The 15020-nt window shown below is 42.5% G+C and overlaps 1 protein-coding gene across 1 annotated transcript in view; it reads right to left on the reverse strand.

Moving 5' to 3' along the window:
* Positions 1-15020, reverse strand: part of PTPN5 (protein tyrosine phosphatase non-receptor type 5) — an 814933-nt gene that overhangs the window by 48190 nt on the left and 751723 nt on the right. The window contains exon 13 of the mRNA XM_069624164.1: positions 6106-6219. Coding sequence (XP_069480265.1) covers positions 6106-6219 — 114 coding nt within the window. The remainder of the gene's footprint in view (positions 1-6105; positions 6220-15020) is intronic.

The following is a 15020-nucleotide window of genomic DNA, read 5'->3' on the forward strand; positions in this document are numbered from 1 at the left end:
TGGTACTTCACATGATTGGACATTGTGGATTTAGCATTGTTTTATCTGGCCCACCTACCTGAATCTTCGGATGTCTGCACTCCTTTCTCCATCCCTCCGACTCCCTCTATGCTCTCCATTCCGATGGTGGAGGCACAGATTTCTTCCCAGGGGGTCAACTTGATGGGTGATTCAGGACCTCCCCCGGTGGCTGTGGCAATGTTGCGGTTGGCAGAGAGTATGCTGCGGACGCGTATCCGCAGGTCGTCCCATCGCTTTCTGCATTGCTGTGGGTTGCGGGGTGCGGTCCCCACCGCACTTACCCGCTGTGCCACCAGAGCCCATATGGCCTTCTTGTTCGCAAGTGCCGTCCTGGTCATTTGCGTGGAGAAGACGACGGCAGCATTCTCCTGGAGGGTCTCTGTTAGCACGGTGAGTTCCTCACGGGAGAAGTGGATCTGCCGCTTGCGGTCGCACGCTTTCTTCGCTACTTTTCCCATTTTTCTTGGTTTCGCTAGGGTGGATGACGGGTTGGGGTGTGTCTCAGGGTAGTGTTTTTAGTGGTTGTGTGGTTTTTGTGGTTTTATAGGTGTACGGCGGGATGTTTCCCGTTCCGGGCCCATGTTTTTACTTCCGTTTCCGTATATTTACGGTCACCATACTTTCCGGTAGGCGCACACTGCGGTGTCCGCTGTGATGGGTGGCGGTATTGCACCTAGGGCGCCGTACGGTGGCGGTGTGGGCCGTTTTGGGGTCATTTCCGCCATCGCGGACTTTGCACTTCCGCCATGCCGTGGTGCTCGTGCCCGATGGGTCGGAATGGGCCGCACTTTGCTCCATCGTGCAATGGCGGAAACGCTATTTACGCTGTGGCGGTCCGGTCAGTCACTTTCCGCCAGGGTCGTAATGAGGGCCATTGACTGCATTCTGAACAGTCTGTCTTCAGGTAACAATGACATTTTCTGCTATTTTATTGTTTCAACAAGAAAATTCCTCTCTGGGAGGACCTTTTTTTGCTGCAATATGCTATTTAACACATGAAAGAGAAAACACTGGACAATTCTTTCACTCACTTTTAGAGAAACAGTTTACTTATACAATACACCTAATGCATGCTCATGTTCAACCTGTTGTAGTTCAACCAAGTTGCATTAAAAATGCTTAACTTGCGAAGACAACCACGTTATTCAAATACTACAAAATAAAACCACATTTAATTTACAAACTCAGTTTGTCTATTTACTTGACTCACTCTTAGAACAGAAACTCCAAAATATGTATTGCTACTACAACTATGTGCACATAGTTTTAGACCCGAGGAAGGGGTCATTAAAGTTGGGATAGTGTTCCTTCCCCAAATTATGACTGTTGGTGTATTGGTGGTCATTATCCTGTGATAATGACCCCTACCTCAGGCTATAATATCTCAGAGTTTTCTCACTTCAATCCACATGGGGGTGCCTTTTTGGTTCAAAGCTTACATATATTAGTATAAACAATCATCCAATCATCAACACGTGTTTCGGGCTGTAGGGATTGCTCTTATTAGTTACTGTTGCTGTAGAGAAAAGAACACACAGGAAATGTAACATAGTTGTAACAGTGGTGGAACGCCTATAAATATATTTTTGGAAAATACAGAAAACAGCTATAATGCGAAAATGGTACATGTATGTCTAGTCATTTCTCAAAGCTGTGATTCTATTTTCCCCTGTGTCTCAGTGGGACGCTATATTGCTCACCCTGATAGGAGACAAACTCATTTTAAATCATGTGCATTTTGCTGTCAGTTTTGTAGTGGAGTCATGTTGTGTTCCTAGATATTGGGAATGGACTCAGCGGTGACTGTTGGCATTATCATGGCGGTGACTCCATCTTATGTAATGGCATAGAGGTGAGGCTGGTTTATATCATCTCAGTAACACAGTGGCAATGGTATCAGTCAACATAACTGTATATTTTGAGGGGAAAAGAATTTTGCTATATGCCTTCTTTTTGCATCTCTGATATAACACAAGTAAAATGGGAATTATGTATTGTTTTATTAAAATAAAGTGCATTTCTGGTCTCTCTAGACCTTAATACTCTGTTTTGGGAGGCTTTTAGTGCTGACAAATATTTACTGAGAATCAAAATAAAACAACACACAAGTCTTACAATTGATTGCTTGAGATTTATAAGTACACTCCAGTAATTTTCTCTCCAACTACTGTGTCCACACGTGTGCGCAGGATACAGGTACATATTATAACAGTATGCTCGATGAGCTACTATAACTGAATTTACATACATAGCAGCATTTCCTTACACTAAAACAATAACCAAAATACTTGTCTTTTGTTGATGTTCTCAAACAAAATTTCCAAAATAATGCACACAAGATATAAATCTTATTTCTGTGTCATTGCATAACATGGAAACACTGCTATTATAAATGTTGAGTAGTCATGCAGAACACTTATACTAGGCAAATGACTCAAGATACAGAGGAGAACTTATATGTAAACCGTCGCCAAATATTTGTCCTTTGATTTTGTTTCAAACAAAATGGACATAATACTAGACACAAAGTATATAAAAGACTTGCCACCATGGCATTACATTACATGGCAGTACTGCTATGTAAATGCCTAGTAGTTACAATGCACACAAACTAAACGAATGACTCAATCACAAGGATCAATGGTACACATTCCTTCTAATCTACTGACAGTTTCCTACTCTAAAATAATGACCACCAACATATCCTTTGGGCAATATGGAGCATACATATGGAACTAGAAATAGTTCAACTGACACCGCAACACACATAAATGAGTCCATCTTCGATCCTTGTGAACAATTTGGCACCCCATTATGACAGAGGGGAGATTGTATCCATTTGTAACATCCATTCTTCCAATCTATTCAATATAGTTATTTGGGCTTCTAGTAATAAATGCACTGAAGAGTTTATACTTTCATCACAGTTTCAACTTATGCATGTTTTTATTATAGATGTTAGATATTATTTGATTGAGTGTAATGCTCCTCATTAAATAATCTGGAATCCGGAATGACTTTACTTTGAAATATCATGCAATTCATGTTAAATGTTACCAGACCAAGGGCCTCGCTAAGAGTTTGTTGGTAATTCGGTTGTAAATCTGCCAATTTAGCACTAAACTCAATTACCGTTACAGCCAGCTGGTCCCGTAGAGTTGCCACAGGATTACAAGTCATGGTAGGGTAGTGTAATTCCCCATGTTTTGTTTTGTTTGTTTGTTTATTAATTTGTATAGCGCACCTGACCCAAGGGTATATGGGCGCTTAAGCTTCGAGTTACAGGCAAGGTAGGGCACAATTGTACAGTGATGAAGCAAAGGTATACTTGACAAGATAGCAATTAGTGCATAGACAATAATATTCTGACATAGTGCAAAATACATTCTTGCAGAGGGTATGCATTCAATCATGGTAGGTTAATTGTTGAGTAACCAGGTGATGACCTTAGTTCTGAAAGGCTGGAAGGTGGGTGTAGATTTGATATCCAGTGGAATGGTATTCCAAAGTTGTGAAGCCAGAGCTGGGAAGCTGGAACCACCAGCTCTTTTGAGGGAGAATTTGGGCACAGTCAGGACGCTATAGGACTCTTTGGGGCTTTTTGGCATATTTGCCACACAGTAAATCAACTGTTTTTTAGGTAAATGGAATATATATCTCCAGCAACAAGCTGCAGGTGAATCTGCCACTTTTCCTAAAATAAATGGAGGATTCACTGTGCAGTAATTTTGTTGGCAGTAAATCAGACAAAATTATAATTTGGTGGGGCGGGAAAAACAGTGATAATTCCATTGCTGTGATAAAAAGTAGTGGTAACACTATCACCTCCACTTTTTTCCCACCCCACCAAACTCATAATGAGGCTCCAAATGTTTTATGGAAAACCGAAATTAGGTAATGCACAAAAGCTTCTCTGTTAACACTGTGATGTGAAAAGGTTACATAATAAAATAGACAACTTGTACTTTAGTATTGTGCAAGGAAATAATGGACAGGATGTTAATTGCAAATCAAATGAGAGGTTTTATGAAGAGAACAACTTACTATGTACGTGTTATTATAAATAAAGACAGGATAAAATGCACATTTCTGTTACATGGGACAAAACACATCTCGCCTAGCTTTTATGTTCTGTGAGCCTATGCAGTGAACTTTGCATCCTCTGAAATGTATGTTTGTGCAAAGGTCAGCTTTCTTGAAACCATGATTGCATAGTTCCATATCTGTCTCGTTGATCCAACATGTTTGACAAATATGTGTTCACCAAGGACATATGTTCAAAAGACAAAAAGAAACAAGGCAACACAAATTCCAAGCACATGGTTTTAACGGTCATATTTATGGAAGATTATTTGGAATGCCACCTTGCTAAGAGATTAATAAATGCATTGTCAGTCAGCAATGGCAACTTCAAAAAAGGATATTTCTACACAAACCCTGACTTGGCAGAGCAATAAGGCCCCATGACGAATTGGTGTCTGTTGCTTTAAAGTAGCCTATAAATTGGTAATTCTTTTAAAAGTAGATGTCTCTATTGCCAGGGGTGAGAAACATGTCATTCAAGCTAAATTGTACAGTATAATGTGCATCATGAATTTAAAGGGACACATTTGAATTTTCAGCTTTAACTTTAGGACTCTTTATCCGATATGAAAAATAAAGATAGATCTGAATTCAGCAGACTAGCACAGATCACATGTATGAAATTTGGCAGAAAGCTGGCAGATTTACCTCCAGCTCACAGCTGGAGGTGAAGCCTCCAACTTTCTGACAAAGTTATAGTCGGGCGGTGCACTAATGCAGTGGCATACGGTAATACTGCCGTATTTTACCCACACTGCCCAACTTGTAATGAGCCCCAATGTATGGAAATTGAGGGTTCTGCCTAAAGTGGACTCCTTCCTAAGGTCAATTACAATTCATTTGTTGATTGCTCTTTCATTTCAATGTCATAATCTCATGCTTATGTGACCCTTTAATACATCAAGGTTTTTTTCCTTTCCAAAAAAAACAAACTTCTACCTGGTAGTAGTTTCCATATAGTTCAACAGGAAAAATCGAGTCATTTCCAAAAGCCTTGTCCATGGTGTAAAACCCCCTTTGCTCAGAACACAATATAATTGCAACACAGCTTGTCACTTTTAATAAAACAAAAATTCGAAATTACAGTGCGAGATAACAGGAACTTATCTCTTTCTTATTGGCCACCATAGGTTACTGGCATCATTTGGAAATCACACAAAAGATTCATATGTGGATGTTTGTGTGAATTGCAGTGAAAACATTACTGAGACAAAAACTGGCATGTTGTGTTTTCCTTCCTGTAAAAAAGCTGCCTATCTCTAATTTCTTGATTTATTATTTTAATTATTCTGATTAAAAACAGCCTGTTTCTTGTTCCAGGTTGTGGGGTGGGATTGCCAAGGCTGGGGGTATTAGATCAGAGATATCTGTCCATAAAATGCATCACTAAAAAAGTAAATCTATTCCATTGACAGAAATCAGACATAGTGAATACTCAAAGACGTGCAGTCTATGCTGTGTAATGCACTTGTCGATGATTGCATGACTGTTGGTCGCAATTCATTTAAACTCACCTGCGAATTTAATCGAAATCCCTCTGAACTATTAACACATGACTACGAAAGACCACCCATGAGAAGAAGTACAATTTTACTGCTTTTTACAAAAAATGTTGGCCATATTTTCTATCAGGTGGTAGCCCGTCACCAATTTTACCATGTGTCGAATTATTTAAGGAGCATGCGCAAGTGACGAGAGAAACGACCCTATGAACTAGGTCGATATACCATCATTATAGTTTATGTTATGTTGTCCAGCTAAGCTATAAAGTTTGTGTTTCGCCGCCACATTCTCAAGGGATCAGCTACATTAAACGTGGTGACTATGGAACTTTGAAAGAAAACACAAAAGGGCAGCCCTAAAAGGGGCCTGTTTGTTTCACTTGCCAACTGCAATTAAATCATATACACTTCCTACAAGGTTTGGACACAACCAATCGCAACTTTTCTCATCCCTTAACAAATCAGAAAGGATGTGCGTCGTTTTAAAGATATATATTACCTGTCCATTCGTAATTGGCAAGTGGTCCGTAGTATGTCAACGACACCTTCATTCTTCAGTTGCTTACAGCCAATGCTGGTGGCAATGAAACAGCCGGTCCTCCCAATGCCTGCACTGGATAACAAGGAGCAAGCAGACGGTAAATGTGTAATCTAATTCTTGTAGCGGCACTCATTATCATGGCAAAGTTGTTTGCTAGCCTTAAATGACTGTGCGGAACACCACCTACGGTCCTCAATACCAGGACGTGTTACCTCCAATGTCATATATGAAACCACTAGGGAAGTCCTTGCTGGGAAATTATACACACATATTTATGACAACACCTCAAATGCTGGGGAAATCATGTAAAATCTCTCCAATGTTTGTGGGTATGGACATGTGCTGTAGCACCTGAGAAAGATGAGTGTTTCCCACTGCCCATAAATAAACTTCGGTCTCAGTCACAAACTGCATAGGTAAAAACATTATTTAGCATGTGCTGAGCATTATTTTGTGTTAGGTAACGTGTTGACCTAGACAGAATTTTAGGAAGTACTAATTTTCACTGGCATTCCTATTCTATGTTTGTTTACAGCACTGTAAAGTAGTAAAGATGGGTTGTCATCGTGCAGTCATTAGGACCGGTAGCAGTGAACATTGCTTGCTACCGGAGCTAATGAAGATACATACAAAAGAGGGACCCTGGTGTCAGTCAGCTGCTCGATCATGCATAACCAGTGTATCCTGCTCAAAGCACTGCTACAGTAGCGGCCATTTTGTAAAGGTCTGTGGCACTGTTTAAATTGTCCAGAGATTTACAGAATGATGCTTTGAACTGCCTTATTTCATTTTAATGCTGCTCAGCACATTGATGCATTTTCCAATGTTGTGCTGCATTTATATAGTAGCTCGGTTTTGTCTGTTGTCCCCAAGGTCACGTTTCCTCTGTTCCCACACAAACAAGCATAGTAAAAGGTGTTCCAACCAATTGGATAGATGGAAATCCTTTTACTGTGTCTGTTAATGCTGTTATATGTTTACCAAGAGGACGCCTTCAGTGTGCTCAGTAGCACCTCCAATGGGCGCAGTGAAACCCAGGGCTCACTCGCTAGAGGTGTGCAAAAACCCCAAATACATGATTTCCCTGGGTGGGAACGAGGCATTGCAACGTATTCAATGTTCAACCCTTGCGTTTAACTAGCTGAGCTTTTTTGCCATCAGAGCAAGTTCACATGCTTCTGCACAGAGCAGCTTCCCCCTATCCCTTGAAGGACTGTCTGCAACCTCTGCCCAGAGCTTCGTATGAAAACATACAAAGCTGGACATTCTGGTGCAGCGCTTTGGGCGTGGCCCGTTTTGGCACCAAGCTTTGCCCAAAGGTTCCTTTAAGGCACGCCCTGTTGACCGTGACCATCAGGGTGCAGGAACCTGCACGCCAAGCTATTTATGTTTTACTTAAATATGTTTTCATCCAAAGCACAGGAAGGTGCACAGTGCTTTGGTTGAAAGTATAACAGTAGCCACTCAGTACATGGAGCTGCATTGTAAGCGCACGCTCTATGCAGAAATGGGTTGCTGTGTGCTGTAAACAATAACATGCGGGACACAGCAACCTATTTCTGCATGGAGCGTGCACTCACAGTGTACGCTCCTTGTGCTGAGTGGCCACTGTTTGCATAAATATACTGTCAACCAAAGCACTGCATTTTCCTGATGGCCGCGAACAACAGAGTGCAACTAAAAGGGGCCAGAGCCAAAAGCGCCGAGCAAAAACAGCCGGCGCCCAAAGTGCTGCGCCAAAATACAACATACCGAAAACATAAAGTAAGAGATTTTATGAGTGATGTTACAGTGCCACCTACTGCAACAAACTAAAAACACAGCCTGTTAAACCATAACCCACATCAGACCTTTTTCCCAGACCTACACCACTCGAGGAGCAATGTTGTGTCCAACAGTCATAGACACGGGAGTCAGCAGTAAGTGATTAAAAGCTCCTTTATTGATTCACCAACGACCCTGCGCTCCCTCCGACATCCACCTCTCAAACCACCTACCCCGAACGTCCCTAATATTCTCTCATGCACCGCAGACCAAGCAGTCCACACTTCATGCACTCAACATTTGCTGGGGAAAACTCACACAGTGTATTAGACACAACAAGCAACTTTCCCTATCTCTTGCCTGAAGGCTGTCGGGTCGCAAGCTTATATTTTTGAAATAGCGCCTGCATTTTACACAGGACGAAGATGTCGCCGTTTTTGTTCATGCCACAACCAATTCTTGTGAGGGCGGAAGAAGTGTATGTGTTCCTTGAGGGGCGTTCCTTAAATCCACAGGATTATTTTAGGCTCATTATACAACAGAGAGGGTTCTGGGAGTCTCTCTACCAGCACAAACACAGCCCATTGACCTTTTATTGGGTGGATGGCCCATGGGAGAGTCTCAACCAAGTCTTTAGCTCACTGTCCCTTTCACAGAGAAGAAATGTCCCTGCATATCAGTCTTTGTCCTGCCCAGGGGCCGTCCAGCACCGAAATACTAGGCAATTCTCCTCTGAACAAGAGTACCAACAGCAACCCCATACACGTGTTTCAGCCCTGTTGAGCATTATCTTTTTTAAACAATTTTTTATTTTTCTTTATTGTTACAGTTCATAAATCAACTTTTCAATATAAAATATAAAATATACAAAATTAAAACATTGCAGATCAAATACATTCCGCCTTCAAAGCATGACAACATAGATTACAACTTATAAACGGAAGAACAACCCTAACCAATGCCAACGCCGACTACTAAAATCGTCCCCTAAATCATGAACAATCAAAAATAAAAATCCTTAATAACAATAACTTCTAAAAATTTTACTCTCTAAGTGCAATAAAACAACCAACAAGAAGAAACGGAGAAAAGAGAAAAAAGGAAAAAAGAAAAGAAAATCCGAATTATTAATTCCGTCCTCCTTTCCCCTCCCCTATAATTCAATTTATTCTTCATTGCTTCAGCAGCCGACGCCCTTATCCGGCAGCAAGGTTAAAAACCCTCAACAAGACCGAAGCATTGGTTTATCACAATGTTACTTGTGGATCATACTCCGATATCAACATCATACATTGAATCAATTGTTGTCATTAGTTAATTTCAAGGCCAATAGATAATTGATTATAGCAATTCTGACTTTGGTCAATCTGGTATTATATAAATACCACCACAGTGATTCCTTCGACAGTAAAGTGTAATCTTCAAAGTGAGGTCTAAAGAACACAGTTCTTTTCTCAGTTAGAGAGGGGCAAATTACTAATAGATGGTATAATGTTTCCCTCACTCCAGTGATTTTGCAAAATCTACAATAGCTCAGCTTTTCAGGGATTAGTTTGCATTTGGCTAATACCTCCCTTGTGTGCCAGATATAAAGTCTAAATCTCAAGAACATATGTCTATGTTTTGCACCAGGGAATTTGATTACATATGATTCAGGTGTTCTTAACTTTTTTATCTCCACCTTATACACACTTCCATGTTTACTATTTATGCATTGATCATAGGTGTTACACCAATCCCATAACAAAATGTGTGTCTTTGCCTTCACTGGATTATTAATCAACATATTATCAGACACATCAGTTTTTATCAAAAATTCTCGCACCATTCGCCTCCACAACTCCATCGCATGATGCTCTGTAGTTAGAATATATGTTGACAAGATGTACATAGTTGAGTTCTCTGCAATTGAGATCAGACATTTGCGATAAATGCAGCACAGTTTCCACATATACATTGTGTAAAGAGATGTCAGCCCAAACTCATATCGAATTAAATATATTGACACCGATTTAGGAAGTTTCAACAGCGCTTTCCAATAGATACCCTCTAACACTGACCAGAACCTATCATCTCTCCAAGATCTAGTTTCAGCACCAAAGATCACTGTAGGTACAGCTTTCTCGCAGTAAAATATGATTACAGGTTTCCATGAAAACATTCCATATTTATAATTCAGCAAAGAAGCCTGGGCAGTAGAGGTTTTCATTTTCAGTCTGATTTCCTTGTAATAGGGTGTGTCAACCTCAGTTGTATTCACATTGAGGCCCAGATATTTATATTCCTTGACATCTTCTAACCGCTGAGCGGGCAAAAGCCAGGACAAACAGGATGAACTTCTCACTTGAATCGAGGTATTCGTGTGAAACTCCTGAATCCAATGTTTCACATGTTCTGGGCACCTCCTAAGTTCTAACTTCCTAAATAGGAGAGTCCTAGACACAGAGTCAAAGGTGGTTTCAAAATCTATGAACGCCATGTATAAGTTTTGATTCATCTGCAATTCGTGTTTTTTGACGGCATGAATGACCTGTAGATCAACTGCTGTTCCTAGCCCTGGACGAAAGCCCGTCTGAAATGGGTCGTTAATTCCAGCTTTGATGGTCCATTGGTTAAATTCTTCCAACACAAAAAGAGCAAATAACTTCCCAGGAGCATCCAATAATGCCACCGGCCTATAATTTCTGAGGTTATTTCTATCCCCTTTTTTGTGAATAGGGATTAGTATCGATTTCTGCCATGAGGCTGGTAATTTGTTTGTGTATATCACTTGGTCAAATATTACAAGCAGAATAGAAGTCCATGCATCAGGATGGTCTTTTAGCATGGAATTTGAGAGCCCATCTGGGCCAATAGCTCTTGAAGAGCTCAATTTCTTTATGTAATATAATATATCTTCCTCCAAGATTTTTAGTTCTACTATTCCCTTAGGTGACTGGGCATTATCAGTGAGGTGAAGCTGTTCCTCTCTGAGAACAGGGGTTGCTATTGGTACTCTTGTTCAGAGGAGAATTGCCTAGCATTTCGGTGCTGGGCAGGACATGCAGGGATATTTCTTCTCTGTGAAAGGGACAGTGAGCTAAAGACTTGGTTGAGACTCACCCGGGGGCCATCCACCCAAGAACAGGTCAATGGGCTGTGTTCGTGCTGGTAGAGAGACTCCCAGAACCACCTTTGTTTTGCATATTAAGTAACTTTGGGTCTCACCCTAAGTTACTAGGGGAATCCAGACTTGGAGCCCTTGCTCACTGTTCTCAGAGAGGCACAGCTCCACCTCACTGATGGTTCCCAACAAGGCTGAAACACGTGTATGGGGTTGCTGTTGGTACTCTTGTTCAGAGGAGAATTGCCTAGCATGTCAGTGGTGGACTGCCCCTGGGCAGGACAAAGACTGATATGCTGAGATATTTCTTCTCTGTGAAAGGGACAGTGAGCTAAAAACTTGGTTGAGACTCTCGAGGGAGCATCCACTCAAGGACAGGTCCATGGGCTGTGTTCATGCCAGTAGAGAGACTCCCAGAACCCCCTTTGTTTTTCATTATACAACAGACCTCGAAAGAAATGTCTGTCACTCTCCCAGGCACGCAGCGCTTCCCCTGCCTCACTGCCTTAAATGGCACTACAAAATGAGCTGGGGCTCATCAAGGGGGTGTGGCCTAATGGTGGGGGTCTTGCTGGCCCATTAGGCCACGACCCCATCAAACCTCAACTTAATGGGCTACTGGCACCCATCCTAGGCAGCCTTTTGTAGAGATCAGCATCCTCTCCCCATGGGGGAGAGGGTGCTGATCTCTGCATTTATTTTCTATAGGCTTGCCTGGCAGGGGATAGCGCCTCGCCAGTTCAGCTTTAATGGTGGCGCTGGTCCTCGCCAGCTGGGGAGGGCCAGCGTCATCATTAAGGCTGAAAGGGTGAGGCCGCCGGAGGCTGAGGCCTTTTTTCTAAAGAGTGAAACTCCCGCAAATGTGCAGGAACTTCAGGATTAAGAAAGCAAGGCCTCTGCTTCCAGCAGCCTCACGTTTTCTCCATGATGGTTGCGCCGGCCCACAGCCATCTCTTTTTTAATGGGATGCCTCGCAGGTGCGGTGCCACCATTATGGCTGAAAGTCATTTTTTTCTGAAGCCTGAAGCTCTCGCACACGAGCTTAAGGCTGTAGAACAAAATAAGTATTTTTGTGTAGTGGCCGGGGCTGCCAGAGGAGATTAGTGGGCCACGGCAGGGCCCCACCTCAACACGAAATTTCGGAGCCAGCCCAGCCCTAGCAGGCTCCGGCCCACTTAAAGCCCTGCCCTGCCTCCAGTGTGGGGGAGCCTGGCAGCCGGCCGTGCTCTGCGCCTTTCTTGCAGGTGTGCGTGGGAATTACCATGAAGAGCAGCCCCCAAAACCCCCCCTGTTCAATGCACCGAAGATGCCCTCAGCAAAATGGCATCTAACAATTAATGTAAGAAAAAATCAATTGCACGTAAAAACGGGTGAGACACCCATTTAATGCATAACACACAAAGTAAAACATGGGAACGTCCAATTCTTTCATTGTAATTAAAAGAGCAATATCAACATATGAGAGCAACATAAGATTTAACTTCTCCAAATTAATACTGTGGTGGAAAGCTCAGGATTAGATGTTATTTGTTTAATCCATTTGGTCCTGCTCAATGAGGGACACACGCTGGTACTTTTATGGGCTCTGCTCGAGCACTCATTACATGCCAAGCGTTACGAAGGCCATTTATTCAAGGAACGCAGTGACGTACGCTGTTGCCGGTTCCTTAAAGGGACCCCACCACACACGCTAGATTCCGCATTAGGCCGGTGCTTCTAAGAGTCCAACGGGTCTGCTGTGAGGAGGATATGCATCAGTCAGTGTCAACGATAGCGAACCTCCTCACGGTTACAGTTGCTAATCTGTTTCGGGCTATGTTGAAAGTCTTTACTCTCGGACCTCTGTCCAGACAGCTCATTCGTAGAATTCCATGATACTGGAAAAAATATTGTCTCGGTTGCTTAATGGCTACGTTTCAAAATTAACTCAATTTGACATTCAGTTTTCAAAACGATTTTAAAAAAATCCAGTTGACCAATCCTTACTCATAGCTAAGAAGGATTTTGCTGGGTTGTCCGGCCTGGTCCCAGTGCCAGGGACAGCATCAGGGCTTTTCAACCTTTTCAAATGAAAGGGGCCTCAGAGAAGCCCCCAGAAACTGCCCCTATATTGCCAGTCAGCAGTCTAATAACACAGCAATATTTTCCTTTATATTACTTGCGTCCTGGGACTTACAGGGTGCGCTTTGCAGTGCTTGCCTTACAAGCTGCGTTTCTCATGACCGTCACTTCCATTGGGGAAAACAGAAGTGTTATCACCTCATTGCCTTTTAACACTGATTCCTCCACGTCAGCCTCTTGCTTAAAAAGGAGGAATCATTGCTATACAGTGGGCATTCAGTGTTTCATCTCCCTGCTGACTCGCCATCTCCTGATATTTGGCAGCTATTAACTTTCGCCTTATCTTATCTCCAATATAATGTATGCCTCCCACAGGTGCTTCAGACTGCTAGGCAAGGGGGGCCCCCAACCATCATGTTGAAATGGGCCCCCGCACATCTTCAGCCGGGCCTCTCAGTAACCTTCCCGTAGCTCATTCTCTGTCCACAGCCATCAGCATGGCATAAGCCATAACCCAGTCCTGCCCAGAGCCCAACAGACTGTGTTTGATGATACATTTAGGAGACCCATTGTTGTCATCTGTAAATGTCCAGTACCTTTCCCCGCCAGCACACAATACAGAGATGAATGACTGAGTGCCTCTTGTTCCTTTAGAAACTGTTTGCTTTGCAAGGATAATGGAATATTTGGAGCATGCATTGTAATTTTACGAAGCAGCTTTCACCTGCTCAAACAGGCTAAAACAGGAACAACACTTTGTTCTTAAAATGCCCATAGAAGAACACCCGGGCTAAAATGCCCTAGGATGCTATCTTAAATCCTAGGGGTAAAGTAAGGTGATGAATCACATTACCACCTAATTCAGCAGCTCGTCCAGCGCTATGATGTCACAGAGGGATGGCCCTTGAGTGACGGCGATTGGCTGGGGTTTCTGCAGGGTCCGGCTCCCTTCCTGCAATAGAATCACAGCTACTATAAATGCATGATCAGCTCTCGATTTAATACAACACTTATAATTTAGAGATCACCAGGGGTACCAAGAGACCCCATCCGAATATTCAGAGTTACAATGACCTTTCTTATCCAAGGAGCAGATAAATCCTTTGTTTATTTTAACCCAGATGAATAAAGCTCATTTGTCTGTGGGGCATTCACACATCAAAGAACCCTCTGAGTTTTTGGAACTGACAGCGAAAAGCGTATTCAATCCCCCTGTCAACAACCACGTCTTGGCAGTTTTTGAGAGAACAGTATTGGATCAATTTAAAAAACTTCCTTTCAAGTCCAAGGGTAGAGGGAACTTCACGACGAGTTAATGGCAAACCCTCAAAAGAGTGCTGGACAACAGCAAGATCATTTTCAAACCAGCTGACAAGGGCGAGGCACTCGTCCTGATGGATAAGAACAAATATATAGCAGAAGTGGAACGCCAACAAGCTGACCGTGATGCATACCAGCAAATTTATTACAACCCCACAGAACAGGTGAGGTTCCTCATCAAGGAAATACTGGATGAGGCTGAAAACAGAGAAGTAATCAATGAAAAAACACAGAGTTTTTTGGAGAAGACACACCCAATCACGCCGTCATGTATATCCTTCCAAAGATCCACAAGAGACTGATTGATCCACCAGGACGACCCATTATAGCGGCAACAGAGAGCTTGCTAGAACCCCTTGCGAAATACGTGGATAAAATCCTACAACCCTTGATACAGGACACCCAGACGTATATCAAAGACACTATGCATTTCTTGAATAAATTAAATGAGATTGAGTTTGTTAAAGAAAGGGACACTCTCTTCACCATGGATGTCACATCCCTGTACACCAATATTGTACACAAGGCTGGACTTGAGGCCGAGGAGTGGCTCTTATTCAAGTCTGATATCTGCCAAGCGACAAACTATTTGTGTTAACCCTACTTAAAGTAGTATTGATGAATA

This window comes from Ambystoma mexicanum, chromosome 11, assembly GCF_040938575.1.
Source record: "Ambystoma mexicanum isolate Mex_15411 chromosome 11, UKY_AmexF1_1, whole genome shotgun sequence".
Taxonomy (NCBI): Eukaryota; Metazoa; Chordata; class Amphibia; order Caudata; family Ambystomatidae; genus Ambystoma; species Ambystoma mexicanum.